The sequence below is a fragment of the Zootermopsis nevadensis genome, unplaced genomic scaffold (genome assembly GCF_977971745.1).
Source record: "Zootermopsis nevadensis isolate Lab colony 2312 unplaced genomic scaffold, Znev_1.0 Znev_ptg000024l, whole genome shotgun sequence".
NCBI lineage: Eukaryota > Metazoa > Arthropoda > Insecta > Blattodea > Termopsidae > Zootermopsis > Zootermopsis nevadensis.
The window spans coordinates 16,240,255-16,263,369 of NW_028259156.1; the positions used below are offsets into that span (position 1 = coordinate 16,240,255).

At 35.3% G+C, this 23,115-nt stretch overlaps 1 protein-coding gene across 2 annotated transcripts in view; it reads right to left on the reverse strand.

Moving 5' to 3' along the window:
- Positions 1–2,591: 2,591 nt before the first annotated feature.
- Dhc93AB (Dynein heavy chain at 93AB) overlaps positions 2,592–23,115 on the reverse strand; it is a 61,100-nt gene continuing 40,576 nt past the window's right edge. For both annotated transcript variants that reach the window (XM_022081700.2, XM_022081702.2), the window contains 30 exons: positions 22,929–23,085; positions 22,664–22,852; positions 21,831–22,070; positions 21,400–21,633; positions 20,973–21,099; positions 20,065–20,198; positions 19,285–19,413; positions 18,745–18,898; positions 18,209–18,351; positions 17,823–17,992; positions 17,196–17,334; positions 16,622–16,786; positions 15,865–16,058; positions 15,448–15,652; positions 14,709–15,014; positions 13,693–13,863; positions 13,165–13,313; positions 12,697–12,864; positions 11,252–11,384; positions 10,029–10,172; positions 9,517–9,654; positions 9,105–9,330; positions 8,395–8,570; positions 8,013–8,091; positions 7,540–7,703; positions 7,238–7,420; positions 6,658–6,831; positions 5,813–5,961; positions 5,455–5,587; positions 2,592–4,803 (listed from right to left, as the gene is read on the reverse strand). In XM_022081700.2, the coding sequence (XP_021937392.2) occupies positions 4,642–4,803; positions 5,455–5,587; positions 5,813–5,961; positions 6,658–6,831; positions 7,238–7,420; positions 7,540–7,703; positions 8,013–8,091; positions 8,395–8,570; positions 9,105–9,330; positions 9,517–9,654; positions 10,029–10,172; positions 11,252–11,384; positions 12,697–12,864; positions 13,165–13,313; positions 13,693–13,863; positions 14,709–15,014; positions 15,448–15,652; positions 15,865–16,058; positions 16,622–16,786; positions 17,196–17,334; positions 17,823–17,992; positions 18,209–18,351; positions 18,745–18,898; positions 19,285–19,413; positions 20,065–20,198; positions 20,973–21,099; positions 21,400–21,633; positions 21,831–22,070; positions 22,664–22,852; positions 22,929–23,085 (5,035 nt within the window). In that variant the 3' untranslated portion in view covers positions 2,592–4,641. The remainder of the gene's footprint in view (positions 4,804–5,454; positions 5,588–5,812; positions 5,962–6,657; positions 6,832–7,237; positions 7,421–7,539; positions 7,704–8,012; positions 8,092–8,394; positions 8,571–9,104; positions 9,331–9,516; positions 9,655–10,028; positions 10,173–11,251; positions 11,385–12,696; positions 12,865–13,164; positions 13,314–13,692; positions 13,864–14,708; positions 15,015–15,447; positions 15,653–15,864; positions 16,059–16,621; positions 16,787–17,195; positions 17,335–17,822; positions 17,993–18,208; positions 18,352–18,744; positions 18,899–19,284; positions 19,414–20,064; positions 20,199–20,972; positions 21,100–21,399; positions 21,634–21,830; positions 22,071–22,663; positions 22,853–22,928; positions 23,086–23,115) is intronic.

A 23,115-nucleotide genomic window follows, 5' to 3' on the forward strand; every position in this document is an offset into this window, starting at 1 on the left:
GAAATGTTGGTTAACTTGTACGAGACTGCACAGCACAATATCCCAAATGGCTGTCATCTTCATATTTCAATTGTGAGAACATTTAATCTCACACAAATTATCTGATTTATGGTTAGAGACAGAGTATTTGTACACATCTATCACAAAACCATGAGGGGATGTAGGGGAATACAAATAAAGTGCCACACATTTTTATTTCTTCACAAGACAGAGGCAAGTGGGCAGTTTTTTCTGACAGAAAAGATAAATCCCCACACCCCAATGGAAACTGAAACCCAGTGTCCAGTGCCAGTCATGTTAATTTTCACTAACTTCACATATTTAGTGTGTCTAGTGCTATTAATATATAAATGTGTCTTACTGCGGATAAAACTGACCTGACCTATGTCTTCTCCATGCGATTCTACACCTTTAGTTTGAGATGTAGGAGATGGCTGTATAAAATGCTGAATGCCAGGATGAACATAAAATGCACTCTGGTTTAAGGATCCATTTTCTTCTCCACCTGCACATTTACATATTTATACATTCATGTCACTAAAAGGAGCACAGAACTACACATTACAAGCTTATAACAACTTAATACAAAAGGAGACGTGAGACAACATCACTGTTGCACATGTTGAAGTATGTAAATTCCCTATAGCATGACATCTCTGCCAATGTTATCACAGAATTTATATTGAAAATTGATGGGGGAGAAGTAACAGGCACTTTAATTTCTTGTGGGGGGGGGGGGGGGGGGAGCATCTTATAAGTAGAAGGTTCCCAGGCAATGCCCACTACTTCTTCTAGTAAGGATAAAGTTCGATTGAAGACGTTAGGGCGATAATTAGTGACAGTTTGCAAGCAGAAACGACGGAAATTTTGAATTGCTTATTAGAAAATGTTGAGTACGTAATTTTGCGGCATCGGATGGCGAGGGGGGGGGGTAGATTTTGATGAGTTTAAGAGGGTAACTTCATAGAAGATTGGAAGCCTGTCCTTTGAGTGAAGTGTATGGATACATACCTGGAACACGCTGCTGGTTGCTCATGATGCTCAGTGAGTTTCCACACTGCCGAGAAGCCAGTCCTTTAACACGCGGTAACCTAGAGGCGTGGTCAGTGGGGCACTAATTATTAAATACAATATTCTGCTGCTTTTACAGGTCTCGTCAAAACACCGCCCAGCGGCCCAGTACAGTCTTCGTCTTAAGCAAAACATTCTTGGGTCTCACTTATTAGAGCCGAGTGCCTTGTGTATGTACAGCTACAACAGGCATCTGTATTATTTCTTTGTCTACGCAAATACCATTGCTAAGCCTATACAGATTATTTAACGACGATTTATAATCTGCATTACATGTGTAGCATCAAATGATAAATTATATTTTAAAGGCGAAAGAAACCACCCGCGTATGCACCGAATAAAGCCATTCTACTACGATGCTCGGTGGCAGGCCTTATGAAAGTGACACCGTGACGTTTGGTGGAGGAACTGAGGGAAATCATAATAAATACCTCATTACTTGTTACCGTGCAATGTATCTGTCGACTGTGGTCTCCTGCCCACTCACAGCGTCATTCAACAACTACTAATAAATAAATAGAAATACCAAAATTACAGCACAAGAGCCCAAAGACATAGGAATAGAAGGCACGCCATTTCTACTGTTTTAACAACAAAAGAAACTGGTTCCTGTCGGCTTTACATTAGTCTCACAAAGTTGCTGATACAATTAAAACATATGTTCTTACACTGTGCCTTCGACTGTACTGGTACACCGCTAATGAAAGGATAGTCCTTCTGGGGATTGCATGTCAGTCGAAGGCCTTTTGGGTATAATGATGTCACGCAGCTGTGTTAAATTCGCCTTAAACCTTTATCATCCTCGTTTAATATGACCGTTCCACTGACAGAAACCATGTTCTAAACCCGCGAAAAAGAGCAAGTCTGATGTAGCTGTAAGCGTTAGGCTTGTATTTACAAGTTATCCAATTCGAATTCAGAAATATTTACCGCCTGCCCTGTCTGCAAGTTCTCGTACTCTTCCTCTCCAAATAATCCATGACTATCTGTCAAAATATTTGCCTTCTTACTGTTATTGTCATAGCCCCATATTTTCAATGCAATATAGACACTACAGTTAAAAGAGTGTCGTTAAATAAAACGAGAATTAGTCTAACGCCAGTCAGGGTTTGTGGTAAAATGATTACCGGCAGCATAAACACCTCTTCATTAAGAGTGCTACTCACATGCTGTATTCGAGAGGTAACAGACTTTAATTTCTGTGAATGCCGCCAATTCTGTTCATGTCATTCCTTAGTCTGTTGATGCGCATGCTGACATAGCACCTTAAATTATGTTACAACAACAGGTATGTGGACACGATGATGCCACAGGCCTATCTTTCCTTATAAAAAGGAAAGCAACCCGAAACAGCGCATAAAAATGTGAATTTGGCAAAATAAAAATTAGGGAAGGTCAAGGTAATCAAGATAAGTTAGACAGAGTTTAAAGAATTAACACCAAATATCTCTCATACTGGAATTAGGAAATATTTTCTGTCAACAAGAAATAAATCTACATGACTGAATAATTACTATAAATTAATTAAACACATTTAGTTCAGTAACCATCATTTCAATAAATGCAACATTATCCAACCATATAACATACATACAGACTTCGCCAAATGTAGATATTATTATAAAGTTGCATAATATATTTAATCCACAGAACTGTCCTCTGTAGAGTCTACAGTCAGATTTTTCTCAGCCTTACGTGCAACAAAATGGGGAACTGTCATATTTCATTCAAGCAGTACGTAACAGTATGCATGAAAATTTCCCAAAGACATGAATAGTTTGTCACCAGACTACAAACCCATGACTGTTTCTTTAGGGAGTACTCAACGACAAAGCATACAGCAGGAAAATATGAAACATTGATGAAATTTAAGGGCATCATTACAGATACATTCAGAGAACACAGCGGAAAGAAACATTTGTGTCAAAACATCTTCAGACATGTCGCAAAGAGGCTCTATGACCATGTGAGCAGGAAGAGATTTAAATTTGAACAGCTACAGGAATAAATTTTGCATGTCATGTTAAAATACTGTTAAAACTATGAGCTGTATACTTATTTTTGGGCCAAACTCTGCATGCAAAATATTATAACAACATAACTGTTTAACAGCTGTTGCAATGTAACAGAACATATCTATATTGAGACCACAGAAAGAATTCCTAACATCCCCTCACATCTGTTATGCTTACCATCCAGTATACTTCCCTACATTCTCCTCCGATTGTCTAGACATTCCGCTTACAAGACTATTGGCGGTCACAACACACACCTTGGGGTTGCTGACACCGGCCAGAGAATACTAAGAGAATACAGCAGTAGGCAGAGAGAGAAAAGCTCTGAACAATGCCATCTCCACCACTCATGGTACTTCTTTCTACAGCCTCAGTATAAACAAGAATTTTTATAACATTCTTCTTAACCTTATCTGTACCAAAGATTTGCAGATGCAGAACATTCTCTGTCATTTTCAGTGAAAATAGAGACATCTATACAAATTTCAGAATGTAATCTTGTCCTCACACACCAAAATTATTTTCTCTCTCACACACACACATTGCATCTTAATACCACCAAACAGAATAAAATTAAATCTAAGAATAATACTTTCCTCTTAGTGATAACCATATTCTACTGCATTAGGGATGGCAAAGCATGACAGTAGTAGTACACAACAATGATGAAAGCTTGTGTTACAAAATTAATAACAATTTTACCTTTGGCTCAAAAGTTGCTTTACCATAATTTTTCAACAGGCTAAGAAGTATCAGTGATCATGCCGTCTGATACAGTTAAGCATAATAAATAGTTATAATCCTTCAAACCACAAGAAAGGAATTATAACTTCCATTTCAGAAGTAATATATATGTATAATTAGAAATATATAACATATATAGACTCCCAAGGGATCTGAACAACTTTCTGTTTAAATAAGGTGTTAATTTCTGTACACAAAACAATACACTGTATAAAGCATAAACTGTTCTGTATCTACCAATGTTGGGCAACTATATATAGCTTAATGCATAAAGAGATTGTATTTATATTGAGCACAAAGGTGCATGTTTAAATCCTATTAACTCTAGTAAATGCTGTAATTCATAAATATTCTGAACAACAGAATTTAAACATGTTAAAATTACATACATGTAATCATTTGCTATCCAGTCTCTAAGCATTGTATGGTGTGTCTGACAGATAAATGTGAAGAGTAAAACTCCATAAATATTAATTCTATTTCTTTAAATTTCATTTGCTTTAACATAATCATCCTTCAACACTAGGACACTGCAGCAACATGCTCTGTGAAGTACAGTATCAGATAAAATAGAAGGGGCTGCAATAGAATATATTCTCTAAAATAAGAAAGTCAGCTGCCAAATTTTCAAACTTGAAATTGGATCTACAGGTTTGGAATTCTATTATGGCAAAGCCCTGCTACAGTTGTGATTAAATTTGCTTACTAAAATTGGTAATAAGGAAATAACTTCAGGTAATGATTAAATGGACTTCATTTCCTCAAATTTGCAATGGACACAGGTAAATACACTTCTGAGTCATATTTTCACTTAAATCTGTAGGAGCAAAGCCACTCCAGCCAATGTCCACTTGGCAGGCTTATCCTTGGATTTGAGATTGAATGTCCACACATAAGTGGGACCCCTTGTTCGAGTTTTGTATACTGGACATTCATACATGTTGCGTATATCCTGCTTATCTTGTGTGATGGCCTGCAATACATATGGAGAAAAGAAAAAGAGTTCACCACATATTATGGAGTTTATAGTGGGGTGAATCAGTCAATAGAGCAATGAATCTCAGGTTACTTTACGAGTTTGGTAGGGCATAGGTGAATCATAATTTTGAACATGGCCTTACGCACGCAGCTGCAGCATCGAAAATATGAGGACAAAGCATTTTCAACTTCTGTGCTCTCATAGTCATGTATCTTTTTGCACATTTGATAGAATGTATCATAGTAGTCTCACAACATTGCTACCAGTATTACACATTGCTGTATCTGCTTGCTGAGACTCTAAGTTTAAATACTGGTACACCTCATACACCATTTTTCCCACTTATGTAAAACCTCATATTTACTTCCTCATGCTTTCACATTCATAAATTTCAAATCAATACTATTCAACTACGTATCACAGAACAAGTTTGTGAATTTATTTCTACATGTATCACTGTTAGAATAAGCCTTACTAAAGTCCCAGACACATCACATCACATCAGAATTTATATATGATATAACACCACCAACACACCGACTAGGAAATTTTCTGGCACAAACATTTATGAGCAAGTATGCAATAAAATTCCTCCACACAGAATATTCTCTGCATGAACAAAGCATTATTGAAATTGTCACTTACCCTGATGTTGACAACAGGCATAGTAGGGAAGAGTTCCTTCAGTCTGGATTCTGTAATGATGCCTTGTTGAATGTCCCACTTAGCTCCTTCCATAAAAAGACCATGAACATATGCACCTTCACGTGGCGCTGATCTGGAACAGAGGATAAACATGATGCTGCCTCAAAAGAGCCAATCTTTATTCTCTATTTTATATTCACTGTGTATACACAAATCATATATTTTACAAACACAAGTTTCATAATAATAGATCTGACATGCATTCTGGAGGTACCTGTATTAAACCACTGGTTTTTAAAGAATCGTCAGCTTTGCACATGAAATTGCATTGGTCAAGACATTTACTCATTCAACTTACGAGAAGTCTTCTTTCTGTTTCTTGGTTACATCACACTGGAGGCACATTTTGTCCAGAGGAAGCTCATTTTTGCGAGCTGTGGACTGCATAATAGCAGTAAGGAAGGACTGAGGGTTGAAGAAACCTGCTAACCATACAGATGATGGTAGCTGAAATAAAATAGCAAGGTTTAGATGTTTTGAAACAACAGTAATGAATCAAAATTACATTCAAAAAAGAAATTAAGAGCAAATTACATTTTAAGAATACTTGCCACCATTCATACAAGAATCATTTGTCTTCCAGTCTTTTATCTAAAAGCATAAATATTAGAACATGTAAAAACTACAGTTTTATCTGCTGTATTGTAGAGGTATGAAATTTAACCTCTCATTCTAAGGAAAAAAAACACAGATCTAGAATGTTTAAGAACAAAGTACTAAGGAGCATATTTTTACCTTAAAGAGATCTTCATACATAAATATAAGAAAAGGCATTTTCATACTATGGCAAAAACACACACATAAACAAAGAAACAAATTATGCAAGAATTAAAATTGATTAAAATCTTGAAAATATTTTCTACGAGCTTCTTAAATGGAACTTCACATACCTTTCATGATCGATTTTAGCTTGGAAAGCACAGTGTTAATATGAGCAATGTCTATGTAATATTTTGCCAGAAATCTCATCCCATGAATTTAGGTGATCACCTTTCAGCACTTATCATCCTTTCATAAAGTGTCACAAATCAGCAGTACAATATACGACATGAAAGTATAAGTGTATGGTAGAGTCAGTGCTGGATATTATTATATTTTTAATCTTAATTATTGATTGTATCAAAATGAGAACCAATAACTAACCACAAAATCTGTAGACCAGGTCTCCAGTTCTCTCAGCCTCAGTAGGAGGTCAGCAAACCAGGCTGTGAGACCCTGGAGTGATGGGTATGCTCGGTGAGTCCAGATGTGAGGCACTTGGTCTAAAAACAGTGCATTCTGGAGTTCCTCCATATCACCAGTAATTGTTAATTCCCCCTGACAAAGACAGAATAGTACAACGCTTAGTCGTACATAGGTGCTGGAAGAGATTCAATCTTCAATTCATTGAGCACATGAATAATAGAAAATTCTTCTACGACTGATGAGGAAAACTATTTTAGTTCCCTGAAGAAAATAAATGTTATGAACATTATAGATAACACATTGAGACATTTACACAATTACATTCAACTTGCGTGTTTTACATCTGCAGAGGTAGGAATCATATATCATATAACAAATTTTACATTATATCAGACTGGGTCTGAAACTGTCATACTAAATATGGAATGAATTAGTATATAGACTAAGTTAATATTGAAACAGAAAACAAAAGAAAATGTAACAATTTCTGAGAAAGTAGAAAAAAGGTCCAATGTGCAGATATTACCACACAACGTACTTTGAGTCCAAGGTCCAGTTCCTTCAGTGAGCGTTTCATCTCTCCCGTCAAATAATTCATGCGCTCACACTCTTGAAAAGCCACAATGACATATGGTGTGCGCTCCTCTACCTTGTTCATTATCTCCACCATGTTAAAATCATCAGGCAACTTCTCAATGATTTCATCAACAATCTGTTTTACCTAGAATAAATAGAACATTCTTTCAAAATCACACTTTTCTATATGAATGTAATCCACAATAAACATTTCAACTCAAAATCTATGTTAGGTATTATCATAAGTATAATTATAAGAGAAACCTTCTCTTCTGGAGTAACTGTGGCTCCACCCGAAGCTCCGGCATCACGTGGCTGCATCTCAAACACTGTCCGGAACAAGTTCTCAGAGGTTGTGGTGAGAAAACCAATCTCTGCATTCGGATGTAAACCATACAAATATGGTGACTCTGGAGGCATCATCTCATCTGAGAAGGGAATGACAATTTTGTAATAACATTCTTTATTATTAATCACTAACTGAGTCTCATTATTCCTTTTAGTTCCTGACCTACATTGGAGAGAAATTTTAATGGAAACTGAAGTAAAGCATTTAAATCTTTTCCAAAAATAAAGCATCACATATTTCTGAACAATTATGTATTAAGTTTTGCAGCCATCCATGAGTGTTCAATATTTAACAAGATTATAATGATAGGGAAACTAAATTTCATGATGTAGCTGTTGTGCAATGCTTTATTTGTAATATAAATTATGAACATAACCAGTACACATACCTATATATGTATGGTATCCAATATAATCAGTATTTGGTGGCGCTGGGAAACTAGGAGCCAACATTAGTTCTCCATCCACCTGTGAGTGTATAAAGTGGTGTAGTAGAAAATTTACACATGAATAAAATTAATATTGATCAACCGAGCACTTGGTGAGTGCTCTAATCTTGATGTTTCAAGTATTTCTTATTACATTATAAAAAACAAAATAAAATTATTTAGAGTATGTCCATATTTTCACCAAATACTTTGAGAGATTCAGTTCCAGTAATCTTCTCCTTTCATCGTACCTCTATGTAAAAGCCCCCAAAACTGTTGATGAACAAAGTTCAAGACAACATTATGTATTTGCATTTTGTGTAATGATCTAGTATAAAGTTACCAGTTCAGATTGCATGAGTTCCTCCAGGTATGAGATGCACAATCTTCGGTCCCAGTCATCAGTGATGTGGCCACCATACATAATTTCGCCAAATAAATATCTCAAGTCTTCCCATGGAACCTTGGAGTTGGCTTCCAAGTAGTTGTACAGAACACTGACACTGATATTCAGATCACCTGTTTCATGTAAAAAATTGATAAATATTATCTTTCATTACACTATCCCCCCCCCCAGCTTCATGCCCGAAATCTTTACATTTTCATTACAAGTTCCATTCACCACAAATAAGACATGATGAAAGTTTATAAATATGGTTGCAAGTTCACTTAACTCCATGAACTTCACATATGTTGAACTATTAAACACAATTAGTAAAACAATAAATGCCAAGGGCTCAACATACTGGCTACAATAGCATTAGAAGTTCCATTCATATTGTGTTGACACACTTGTTATTGAGAAAGATTATAGTATGAACAAAATACACGCTGCTGCTTCATATCACATGATAACATGAAAATCATAAAATATGCTACCAGCACTCTTGTCATCTTTTTGTGAAGGCACTGAAGTTAAATCAGCTGAAGAGTGAAGCTCACTATATCTCCATCAGTGACAAAGTTAAGGATGTGTGAAGTTTTATCTCCATGCCCCCTGGTATAGTGCTTCAGCACATTCCTTCATCAGTAGAGAACAACAAAGTAACTAACCTACATTAAATGGATATATCTTATTCCATCCCTGAGGTCCAAATTTTCTACGTTCTGCCACAACTGCATGGAAGTAACACAGAGAAAAGAGTATAGCTTTGAACTCAGCCTCCTTGCTGCACATTTCTAGGGTTTCCTGATTGAAGTTATCCAGTGCTTTGTGAAGATTTGCCTGCATACCTGTTGGTGGCTCATTGGTTATCTTAATAGATGATTCTAAGATACCCTGAAAATGAGATACATCAGTAAGGCTCTTTAGGAATAAATTCAGAAAATATACGGCCAAATTAATTATGGAAGAATTGTTTTTCTTTTAAAATTCTGTCTTCCCTTAATTACTATCGTCATTTGTGTTATTCTGCAATGCCATAACTTACACTGACACCAACAAGCTTAAGAACATAGTACACACCTGTGGAATTATATGTGCTGCAGGAGTGGCTGCGGGCTCAGCACTCATAAACACACGGTAGTCTGGATGGGAACCCTGACTGTAATGTTCCAACTTTTTCTCCAGTGTAGGCAACCATTTCTTGACTAAATGAATGTTCTATTAAATGTGAAAATTTTTCACATGAAAACAGCCCATCCTTCTGCTACAGGCTTTATATAAACATGTGTGACTGTGTGATGTTAAATCATTAATAATAATTGATACATAGCATATGGACCCTATTATCTGACAATATCCTAGATACAATTATAAAACAACTTAAAACAACAAAATTTGTACTCTGATTGTAGTATTATTAAGGTTAAGAATGGCCAAATAAAAAAGTTTTGTTTTATTATTATCAAACATTTAGGTTAGAAAATGACAAGTCTGCCTTACTGCAACTTACACATCCATACTGGTTATATAATTGAATAACAATGTATGTACTCAGTTTTATTTCCTCAGCCATACATAATGTTGAAAGTTACCTGTAGTACTACCCAATGTCCCTTGCCAGCTGCAGTATCCATAGCTTGCTCTGCCACCACTTCCTGTCCTTGTCCTAGCGATACATTGTGGAAATTACCATTATGCAAAGTGAAGTCCAGCTTTTTGCCTAATTCTTCAACATCCTAGAGCAGAAACATTATAGTTCCCATTCATAAACACAGAACTAAATAACTTAGTTGGAATCTTTAAAAACTCATAGTAGTGCATGAATTATAATACCTATATCAAACAGCAGTAATTTAAATCTGTTATATGTACAAAATGCATGAAATGAGAATATATGGGAAGCTTACACATGTATGGATTTTATATTACTAAAACTACTGAATGCACTTCAATCATATTCGTGTTTGTAGGTTTATACTAAAATTTATCAGATAAGTTTAATTTTGGTTCATAACATCCCAGTAACCTCATATTTTACATGATGTCCAAATATAAATTAATTGATTTTCTCAAAAGTATATCATATACAAATGATGCAAAATATAACACACAGGTCTCAATAAGATTTACTACTTTTATCTGAAACATTCTTTGGTATAATGAACATTTAATGACATAGAAGACAAAATAATTTCTGACAATATGCAATATGATAAAGTGAAACAGATTTGTATCTGCAATACAAGATCAGTGAGGTATGCAAAATAGTGAGGAGAGCTTGTGGAAAATATAGAGTAGATCATTCCACTCTTGCTATTAGCTTGTGAGTTTTTATAGGGGTTCTAAATACAAAGCTTAATAATAAATGTAATGTAGTCTATGTTATTGGGATCTAGGGCACTCTTTGTTATATGGAAATTTTTGTTACAGATTTCACTTTAAAAGATTTCAACACATCCATAAACAGTATGAGGAAGTGGTCACATAGAATTACTGTAAAGAACCAAGGCACTTTCAAACTTGAGGTAAATGTACAAGATAAAGTATTTATATTCTGAACTGTAGCAACAAAAGTTAAGACATTGCTTAAAATGAGTAGAACCATTGTTCTTTAAATGTCCACATGAGTATAAGAAAATTCATGAAAATCTGGTAGGTGAGATAATTTAGTAACTCTTTAAGACTTTGTCTGTCTCCTAGCTGTAAAATTTCACTATTGTATCTAAAATGTTTGATTCTTCCTCTATGTTAGTGTCCCCTTGCCTCCTCTGCTTCAAGTCTCTGTTAAATTTTTAACATAAGCACAGGTACTTACCTTAAGAGGATTCACACCAGGAGATAGTATAAAGAAGATGGGTGTAGATGGGCTTGCTTCCTCAAATGACTTAGAAAACTCTACTGTCCTGCCTTCAACATATTTGGCTCCAAGTTTTTCTTCTATGAATGCTCTGAAATTCAAATTACAAGGAATGCAAAATGACCCATGTATTTAAGTTGGAATTATAAAAAGTATATGAGCATTCTAAGATTTTTAAGAATAATGAGCAGTGATTAATATACATAATCTCCCCACTGCACATACCTAGCACTTTATAGAAAGTACACTTGACAAAAGACCATGAATATGTGTTCCATTCTACTTCCTTATTTTATTTACACAGCTATTATTGGTAGGATAAGGTCAATGTCATATACATGTCTTTCCCAACTTACTCTTACTCTGAACAAATACTCACACATATTTAGGAAAAGGACATGGTTACTACAGTTCATAATTTTCTTACAAACTATTCCTTAATAATAGCTTATCCATTCTCCACATCCAAACTCTGTACCTTTGACTCATCACAGAGGCCAAAGGCACATCCTGCCTCCTTATGCACAGCACATCAATTTGCTAACCATAAAATAACTTTTTATTTTATTCCTAGGCCCTACTACAGCTTTACTACTAGAGTAATATAAAATGAAGGCACTGCCAATATGCTGGAACATCTGTTCTGTCTCTCCATATAATTAAATTGCCAAATTATCATTCTACATATTCCACTTATATTCCTTCATCAGTGTGTCCAGACATACCTGTAACCTATCCCATAAAGTTCTTCCTTAACTCTAGTTACACACTGTCTGCCTTCTGGTTATTCACCTGATAGTTCAACCACATGTTCACTAAACTTAAGTTTTACATTATAAACAAAAATGTGTGCTCTAGCACATCTATGGGTGGCGGAGTAATTTAATGAAAATATTCAAAAATTTGTGTCAAGATTGTGTTACAAATCCTATGTGTGCAGGAGATAAAAGTTGTGCAATACGTTGAATTAGGTTATGTTTGATTAGGTTAACGGTGCAGCTTCGTTCATGGTCGTTACGTGGCCGTATCTTACAAGCAAGTCACATGCCAGTCACGCGTCAGAATCGACAGTTATCAACATGTTTTTACAAGTTTAGACAGGTTTGGTTCAGTTGGATTAGGATAGGTTAGGTTAGGCAAGTTTACGTCAAGGCATCGCCATCGAAAGTATATCACGTGTACGTCCTCTGTATGACTCTACGCTTCTTGAGAAATAAACTTTCCTTTATTAGCGGACTGGTTTTCTCCCAGAACAATTCTGATCATAAATATGTAAATAGAATCCAAAACCTCCTTATTTGAATCAAACCGTAGTTGTGAAAACTTCAGCCTAACCTATGACATATAACCTCGGTTTACCTTTAGCAAGGAGATTCCTCAATTAGTCATTGTTCAAAACTTACGCAATTGCATAATTCATTCTGTCAGGTCGCAGTGCACGCATCATGCACAATCTTTGGAGTGAAGTCTTGTTTTTCCACTCCTGAGGAAATTTTTCTCTTTCTGGACAATCTGACTCAACAAGCTTTTTCCATCGCTTAGGTGAAGTCTCAATATCCCTATCCAGATTTCTGAAAACATCAAAGTCTTCGGGTTATGATGTGTAGTTTTGTATGCGGCATGAAACACAGAAGATTTTGTCCACATTTCCATTGCTGTGAAAACCTAAAATCTCATCAGTCTTCATTGTATATAACAGAAGCCTACATATTAAGATACTTTTAGCATAGTTAAGAATATAATACAGAATGGGACACACCAATTCATATCAAAATTGTTTGAAGCAGGAGTGCTAACTCTTCCACTATGCAGCATAGCCAAATTGGTTACAAAAATATAAACAAAGCATATGTATTGCTTGGGAACTGTACCTGAATTCATCCTTTGCAGATAGACTGCGAATACCACCCCAACTGCCATTAGATAAAAAGTCAACAGGACTGACAACATGTGGCTGAAGTGGAAACCTCAAAAGGAAATCCAGTTCAGATGCCACAATCTCTTCATTCATGAGCAAGATCTGTGAAAAGTATTAGTTCTGATAATAGATCACACTAAACATAATGAAATTACCAAAATGTGTGTGTGATCCATAAGTGTCAAAAATGTCATGTTGAAGGTAAAACATGAAGTATAAGTATATTGGGAAAAAAATTGTTACAGAAATTGACAATATCATAGAAAATGCCAATATCAAAACACTGACATAAAACTAGTTCTTCTCTATGCGCTCAATCCCTTGATGGTGCGGAGATATTGATAATGCACTATGAACTTCACATTGCTTTCTGGTGAATAAAAGGAAAGCAATACAGTCTGAATGATAACAGGAAAATTCAACTAAACAAAATACAAATTATTAACTACTATGTTATTCTTTTAAGGATATAAAGACTTGCCTGGAAGGCCATCTGTGATGAAAAGATAAGTTTATCTCTTTCAAATAGTCCCCGTGAGGTGTACATAAAAACAGAGTATGTGATGCAGTCAATAAGGTTAACAACTCTTGCTGATACTTCTGCAGCAGGCACTGCTTTTTCAATTGCCTTTTGGAAAACCACACTGAAGGCCTGAAATGCATTCAAACTTTGTAGCACTTAAAATTATCCATATCTCACAGTACACAGCAAGAAGTGCAATATCACAGAAACACTGATAATTTGCACATATATACACAAAGTATAAATTATCAGGAGGGAAAATGTTCATGAAAAATTAAGAAAAAAAATATAATTGTGGCTAATTTATAGTCAATATAAGATAAATACATTTTACACAAAAGGCTATTACATGTTAAAATAAAGAAAGGTGAAATGACGAGTCTATTTGTTTTACTATAACAAAATGGTATTTTCAGAAGAGTATGTATGACTGTAAAAAAATTCTTTATTGAGTTAAATAAATAAAACTAAGCGAATACAAAAATGTCGGACCTGTAACCTAATAAATAAAAGAAGAAAAAGAGAAAAACTATAATTTCTGTACACCTGTTTTTATCATATAAGGAAAGAAACCACAGAAGTTGATTGTTTTAATGGGTTTAAAATTTACTCAAGTAGCTGGTTATTCATAACTGTCAACCAACACGTAAATTAAAACAAAACTTAAAAACACTAAATAAAAAACCTTGCAACTTAATTTAGTGGTGGCATTTTTTCCACATAAGATGCTCTGGTTAGACTATCATAACTCAGTCTCTGAGGGCTTCAATCTAAAAATGAGGCACACCATGTTATGGTGAGATTAGCATTCAGGAAGAAAGGGTTTTCTATCCCTTACACTTGCACTTCCCTTTCTTCATACTACAATAAGTTCTCTGATAATGATTCTTTAAAAACCTTATTTTCTAAAACAGCTAAGGGCCTACCTACTAATATATTTTCATAAAATTATGTTTTGCATGTGAAAACAGCACCTTGAGGGAGAATTGGTAGATGGGGTTGATGGCATTAAGATCATTAAGAATAAAGTAAAGCAGTGATGCACGTGCAGCAGCTGGCCTGTATAATTCTCGAGCCTGGTCAATTTTGGCTGATGTAATCTTTGCCTCTGCTACTTTCTGTTCAATTTCTGCTGCTGTACGTTTGGTAGTTTCCAAGTTCTCCACCAGTGCTGTGTCTCCTAAGATGTTTCCTCCTGCAGAGGACAGTCTGGACAATAGATCATCTTCCAGCGTCTTAAGCATGATCTTAAAGTCATTCTGCTGCTTAGTCAGTTCTGCCTGTGGTTAAATAAAAATTTATAAGGAAAGAATTCTAGATGCTTTGACTCCCCAACATATAAGGACCTTTAATGCACTCCATGTCAAACAGCTCTTTAAATAATAGACATTTATTCTTTCCCCATGCATGCTACATATCCCTCTCATCTCATTATACTGAAATTAATTGCTCTAACAGTATTAGGCAGTAAGCAAAAAAATTTTAAGCACATAATTATGTGATTTTCTCCATTTTGTCTGTATGTATTTTTTCATTACCGAAGTATGAATAATCATTCATCCATCAACTTTATCAATAAATAAATCTGTAACAAAATTGAAATGCATTTAAGTTATATCATCCATAAGTATCAACTGCATCATCAGACAAATGTGATTAATTAAACAACTGAATGAAGAAATCTTTCTAAAAATATGTTCAGTACATGAATACCTTGAGTTCTTCCAAATCTGGTCGCTCTGCCTTCACCACTTCGGCCAAAAGTTGATCCTCTAACCCATCTCGAGTTACAGTAAAATTTATAAGTGTGCTCTGAGCTTGCATTTCTGGTTTATAATGTGGATTTGCCAGCTTTGTTTGCAGAATTAATTGAAAGTTTGAATTGTACTCCACTTCCTTGTCTCCTATCTTAATGGCTCTGTAAATAAATTACAAGTACAAGTAAATAATTCCATATAATACAGTAAATTTTTGGGACAATAAAGTATGGCAGCTTTATGAAAAACTTGAGTATAAATCAATTCTAAAGAATTCTGACAACAATATATTACAATTAGTATTGCCATATTTCTAGACTTTGCTGCATTAGAGTTTCACAATTTGAAATAGTTCTGATACTTATATACGTACTTGCCCTTCTTGATAAGATTACGACCAAGTAATGGGTCTAGCACTGGATCAACATTCTCCTCAATATTTTCCAGAAGAACAGTTGCACCAGTGGTGATAGACTGCTCTATAACATCCAGGTAACCACGCTGGCCCAAGCGTATTACTTTCAGAGCATCACTGTATTTTTGTTTTATCCACTTGACTCCTTGTAGCTGTAATGACATAAAATAACCTAACTGATTAAATGTATGGTATCACTTTGGTAGAAATTAAAATTATGAATGTCATGTGTGTGTGCCATATAATAAATCTGTAAATGTCATTTTGTATGGGCACAAATGCCCATAAGCATTAATGAACCTTTTTACTCATGCGCGCGCACACAATATCTCTCTCTCTCTGTACACCATAGATTATTTGATAGGATTGCCTGAACTACATGTTTGGATATAAAAGAGTATGACTATTGAGGAACAGTTAAAATTACGCATGAAGATAGCCTTGTGATTTCTGTGCTTCCCTTCGTAATGTTAGTAAAGTTAAATCAAGGAAAATTCTTTGTCAGTCTGCTCACTTGTAAAAAATAACTGTAAATAAATAACAGTTCTTCTCAATATGGATTGCTTGCTTAAACACATCACTGTCATTTTATATTTCAGTATTCTTTTGGATATTTTATTTGTATAATATGTATTATATTTGATATATTATATATTTACTTTTATAATTCATACTGTTCTCAGTTTAAGTTTCCTTACAGACAGCAGTACCTCACCTGTGGATCAATCATGAGTGGCCAACGATCAGAATTTGAGAGAATGGTAGCATTCTCTGTCGACATTCTGTCACTTGGCAGTCCTTCATTGTTCCATACAGCAATCTGAGCATCATCTGTTAGCAGAGACAGTGGGTCCAGTCCCTCTGTGATTGGTACTGGTGGCTGAAATAATTGTTTATCAAATTTTTCCTCCATTTATTCCTTACAATTATTAAACCAACTACTATTAATAATGTAATGAAATCAAAAGCACATATGCCAAATGTAACAATCAGTAATAGATTTTAAGTCCAATCCCACTGTAAAACTCACCATTACAGAAAATAAGTACATTATTCTTGTTGAAATGCTCATTATGATGTACAACGAATACTCCACTCATAGTGAAATATTTCATTATAGGTTAGGTAAGCCAATATACAGTATTAAAACAGTAATGGTTTGCTCTAATGTTATGGTTAATACTTTCCCAGTATATGTACATGAATTATGTTTATTGTCCAGGGATAGTTGTCTGAGCATCTAAACCAACAAAATATCACTAAGTAATATGTTCAGTTTATGTTCTTACTTCTAGATTTTTAAGGTTGGGTAGCCACAACTTGTTGAGCAAGTCTAGTCGATACTGCTTGGTGAAGCAGCCCACATAAGAAATGAAAGCAGTTACCAAGAGAACATCACCTGGTAACATGCTACCTTGTAACCTGAAACTGAGGACACACTGAAGAATCAATATCGTGTGCTTTGTGTAGTGGGTCCTAGACATTCATTCTTCATTCTCTGATACTAATGCAGTAAGATGAACCAGGTAGCTACTGTCTTAAGAGATCATACAAACAAATACTATTTATTAGTACAATAAACTCTTCTTGGGCAATCAGCCACATCACTACTGAATAAAAGTCTGATATTTTAGAGATATTGCCTCCATTATCAGGGATTTATGTGATGAGGGACAAAAGCTAGCCAATGAAGACTAGGGTCCATTACATCTACATGCGGTTTGTGTGTGTGTGTAAGCCAATTTGTACGACTCACCAACGGTCTGATAATGGAAATGGAGGTTGTCTAAAAAATGATAAGAGTTTTATTTTCTATTGACACGGATGAAATATATTGGTAATAAAGGACTAGAAGGAGCAGAGCCACCTTTATAGCAGGGGTCAATTCTTATAATTTAAGACAAAGTTACACATACTTAGCAACAGATTCTGCCCATCGGACATTCTCTGAGGCTAGGCCTCCAACTAGCCGGTTTGCTAACTGGATTGTTGCATTAGTTGCATCTGCCTCCTGTTGACAGCGCAACTTCTCTGCAGTTGCTTGTTCAAAGTCAGCTGTCAACTTAGCCAGTTGCTCCTCTAATGACTGCAACATATAAAGCAATTTCCTTTAGCTACAGAAATCCTCTATCCTTTCCATTTAACTGTATATAATTTCTGCAGTCTATGCAGTACTGTTAAAATATTGCATTAATCAATATGTTCCAGTCATCAAACCTAAAGAATGAGACCGAAAAATAAAATCTAGCCAGATGGCAATGGATGATTATTACAAGCCATAAAATAAGCAAAAGACACTTACAGCAACTTTTCGTTTGATTACACTCAACTTTTCTTGTGCTGCAGCAAGTTCTGCATTTGCTTGAGTCAGAGCTTTGCGCTTAGGCTCTACATCACAGTAAACTTCATAAAACTTGATTATATTTATTACCCATGCACAAAGGCCTGAAAAAATTCAACATATACAGTCACTGACAACAAATATATTATTACACTTCTAATTACAGGACATTCCATTTTGTTTAGAGGCACGTGATCGTGACAGATTTCATTTGACTTTGCCATTCCTCAGAATTGTTGAAATGTATTCTTAAATGAAGGCACTATGTATCTTTTTGTATTCTTTGTAAGAACAACAACAAAATGAACACACAACAAAGAATCATGTCAATCTACCCACATGTTCTAACTATGGATTGCAGCCTACAGTCTGAACTTCTGACAGCATTATTAAATAAAACATAAAAATGTAGAGGTGGGGTGAGGTGTTCCCCCATTTCACAAAGTTTTGACTCTGTAAGAATTGAGAGTAATGTAAACTATTTTTAAATGTCCCACCTGCAGCAGCACCTGATTTGGTACGAACAAACTCAGGATCAAACTCTGAGTCCTTCAGATATGGTTGGATTGCCTTTATAACTTCAGGATGTATATTTTCTTTGTCATATGTGATCAGTGAATCAAGGAATGAGTCCACCTTAGCCATCACAATCTGTAAACCAGGAGAATAATGCATACTAGTTTGAAATAATAATAATCATTCAATTTAGTATATTATTATTGGTTACATACAGGTTTTGAATAGTGTTGTTGTATGACACCAAAGAAGAAAGACTGCAAAATTAAATATAAAAATAACACAAAGTTTAGAAAAATAAAGTTTATAAGTCATTAATGTAAAACTGCAACCATGTCAACTGAGAAATAGCATTTAATAACAGTTTCAAGAAAGTTAAAATGTTAGTAATTTGTGCGTTAAAATGTCATAAAACTTGAGAAATCCAAAAGGAAATTGCAGACAGAATGTGTACAGCTCAAAAATTTAACCAGATTCTGAGAGACATAATTAATCTGTATTGCAGGAGGCAGCAGTCTTACCTTTGCAGATTTCCAACTACGGTCCTTGGGGATTTTTCCATTTGGTGCTAGCAATACCATCACAGCAGCAGTAACATTTGTTACAGCACCAGGTGGTGATCCAAATGACTTCAGTTCAGTGAGGTTAGCCTGTAGATACAGGAAGGAAGCTAAATTTCTACCCTCTTCATCAGTATCATACATTAATATAACCTACAAGGTAATGATCTATAATCAATTATGAGGCATGTAATTCAAATTCACTGAATACCAGTACTGTCAGAATAACTGAATTAAATGTATTTTATACAATTTTATGTACTTTCCCAGCTCCACAAGTACTTGGAATGAAGACATTTGGATGTTCCTCTGGCTACTTCAGGAAGTGCCATATTGCAGCACTAAATACGGGATGTTCTGCTGGTTCCAGAGCAATAACAAAGGCTGTGAGTGCAATGTTTGTTCTGAGAGCTTGTTTTATGACATGAAATGAACTTTATTTAACCTCTTCAGCCCAACCTATGATCATAATGAAACTTTCATGAGCAATTGCACAAGTCTAACTCATTGACCTTTCACAAGTACTTTTACCCTTCTGGTCAATTATATACTTTTCGAAGAGCAGTTTTTTAAAATAAAATCACGAAGTTAAGGGCACTTCATTTAAGAAAGGCCTGAAGAAATATGCAATCTGATCAGTTTTGCTGAAAATTTTGAATTCCTAAACTACTATGTTACTTTTTTGTATAAGGATTAATACAAATAATTAATGATTAATTTATACCATTCACATCTTGTCACCTTGTTTAGGGTGTTCAGAGCCTCCTGTGCAGCACTGAGAGCAGGTTCTGCCTTTGTCAAATCTTCCTCACAGTCTTTTTGTTTCTTGCTCACCTCCTCAGCTATAAGCCCCACTTTGTATTCCTCATCATCCGCTGTTAAGTTTAACAATACAAACAACTATCTATATTTGCATGTACATATATATCTGTCTGCAGTCAAACTTTCAACACCAACCAAATATCAAAATGAAGGCAAACGCCCACTGATGTCAGGTGTTTGCAGTGCTTTTTCCCAGAAAAAAGTACTGGTATTCTCATGTAATGGGAGGGGAGTTGATACATTTAAGGTTTTTAGCAAAACATATCATCACAGCACACAGAAGTAATGAAATAATAAACTTAATTTTAAATATGAATCTTACATTCTTGAGAAGCTGACGTTCATCAGTAGGTCAACAAATGCAGTGTCTTTTATGAAACCTGAAGTTTATTACCATGCCCATAAGAGCCCACTATAGGTCTCTATTCTGAGCCAGATGAAATCAGTCCAAAATCTGACACTCTACATAATATTATCCTTCCACCTATGCCTAGATTTCCCTAGCAGTCTCTTCCCAAAGGATTTTCTGAGTGAAATATTGTGAGCTTTGCGGACAATGTAGATTGTTATTTCTTTGAAAACATATTATCCCAACAACTGTTTACACAAACTGAGATACAACAGAAATATATCACAAGATCGCAATCACCTCTCAACAAAGGATAAGTGTTTTATCTTGGAACTAACTAAGCTGTATTATAAAAGTATTTACCAGATGTGAACTTTTAGATTTAAAACTCCAATAATACATGTGGCTTATTTTCCAGTACTCTGTATAATTTGAGATATGAATGGTGTACCTCAGGTATATGTAGAATGCACCTTACCTAATGATTTTTCTGTAGACACTTTTTCTGTTTCAACTCGTACAATTTCAATAAGGGCATCTGCAGCGTCATTCTTCTCTTTCAGCTCCAATTCTTGAATTGCAAGTTTTGCTTTCAATTCATCAACCTGTAAAGGTTCACTTTCCATTTAAAATTCTCCAGAGCAACTGCCTTTAATTTTCTGTAGACAGGTTATTAAATTATACATTTGAAAGGTGTAATGCACATTTTACACAAAATAAATTAATTCCAACATAAAAAGAATACATTACTTTACAAAAGCAATTCCATTATACTGTCATAATTAATAATATGAGTATGAATATATATTCAAAAAGGTATTCACATAAATCTATATCATGTACTGAGTAGAAAGATATATAAATACCATAAATAAATAGGTTAAGGAAACATGGTTGTGTCTGACCTGCTCTGCAGTGCTGCGAAGTTTATCTAGTCCATTCACCAAGCGAGCCACCTTGCCCGTGAGTTCAGAGCTCTTCTGTCGAAGCAATTTGGAATAGAGGCTGATTTGTTCAAGAAATGACTTAGGTGTGGTGTAGTTGTAGCGTCGCTCATTCTGAAGGTAAACCCGAGACGTGGAGTTGACAGACATGTGAACAAAGCCCATGAAACGTGCCACTGAGTCATGGTAACATTCCTACAAACAAATAAAATTGTAGGTGTTGTATTAGTTATGTTTTTGCAATGAATAGGCTAAAGACATAAAAGACAGACTACTTAACCATTAATTCTGTAAAAACTTATGTAGGTGTTTAGTGGCATTTATGACACTTTATAATATTGCTGTATTATAAAGATCCTGTAAATAGCTAAAACTACAACTGATTTACTCACGGGCAATACATCCAACTCTTCCAAAAACCGCTTTGAGACGGATATAAGTGCTTCTTGAGGCCATTCATGGAACCAGTTTATAGCTGTGCAGTTAATAATGGCAGGAAATTTCCGAGCACGTACTCTCAAGGTGGATCCAACAGGGGAAAAACACAGTACTACTTTCAGCTGGCGACGAACACGGTCTATAAAGAATTTCCAGCAGTTCTCTCGTGTGTCTAGCATGCCAGCACCTTTCACCTACAATAAAGAAATGCAGTTGTATAGCGATTAGAATTGTATAGGAAGATTTTCTAACAGTTTAAAAATGCACTAGATCATGTCTTTTAGGAGCCTTATTTCAGCTCCCAACATAAAATTCATTTCTACAGTAACATTCATCATCATTGACATCAGTCAAGCAGTCACCCCACTTGGTGACCCATTCCAGCCTCAGTCTCTTCAAAAGTTGTTTTTGACACATTATGAAACAATCATCAATCAAAGATCCCCCTCAGTGCATTTTTGCAGTAAGTCTGTCCATTATCATTAACTTGAGAAGTCTATCACTGTTAATTATATGGACATGGCTGTTACTAACACGAGTCAAAGTCTCAAGAAAGTCATTTAGCAGTAACTGTTTAGCCATGATTCTACATATGACATGATAAAGCATCTCTGACAAGGAAGTACACTCAGTTATAATACACCCTTCATTTTGCAGTTTACTTCATCAATTCCATATCACCAAATATCATTCTGGATTTAAAATTCATGGAAAATAAGAAAACAAAAATTTTAATGCAAGGAAATATTTAAGATGTACAACACCATTTCCTGCTAGAAGTACTTGCCTCATTTCGGACACCAGCAATAATATTTTCAATGTCATCATCAGCAAACAAGTCAGGCACTTCACCAGAAGCCAGCAAATCATTAATAAGAACCAGAAAGTGTTCACTTGGTACTTGTGCATCTGTCATCAGGAACACAATGCCAACATTCTTCAACCCTGCTTTCATGTAAAGGCCAGACAGTTCATTCTGCAATGAAGAACAATGATTAAAATGAGTTGTTATTCATTAAAGACTGATGTGTTGGTTAGCAGCTTTGACTTACTTTCAAATCCGGAATTCCATAGCCTTTACGCAGCTGGATCTGTGATACCTCAAGGCTGGATATGAAGGCAGCAAGTCTCGCCAGTGATTGCTTTCCAGATCCACCCACACCAACCAGCAGTGCACTTCCTCTAGGAGACTCCAGGATGCGATTAATTCTACATCACAAAACAGTCAGAAACTTCTAA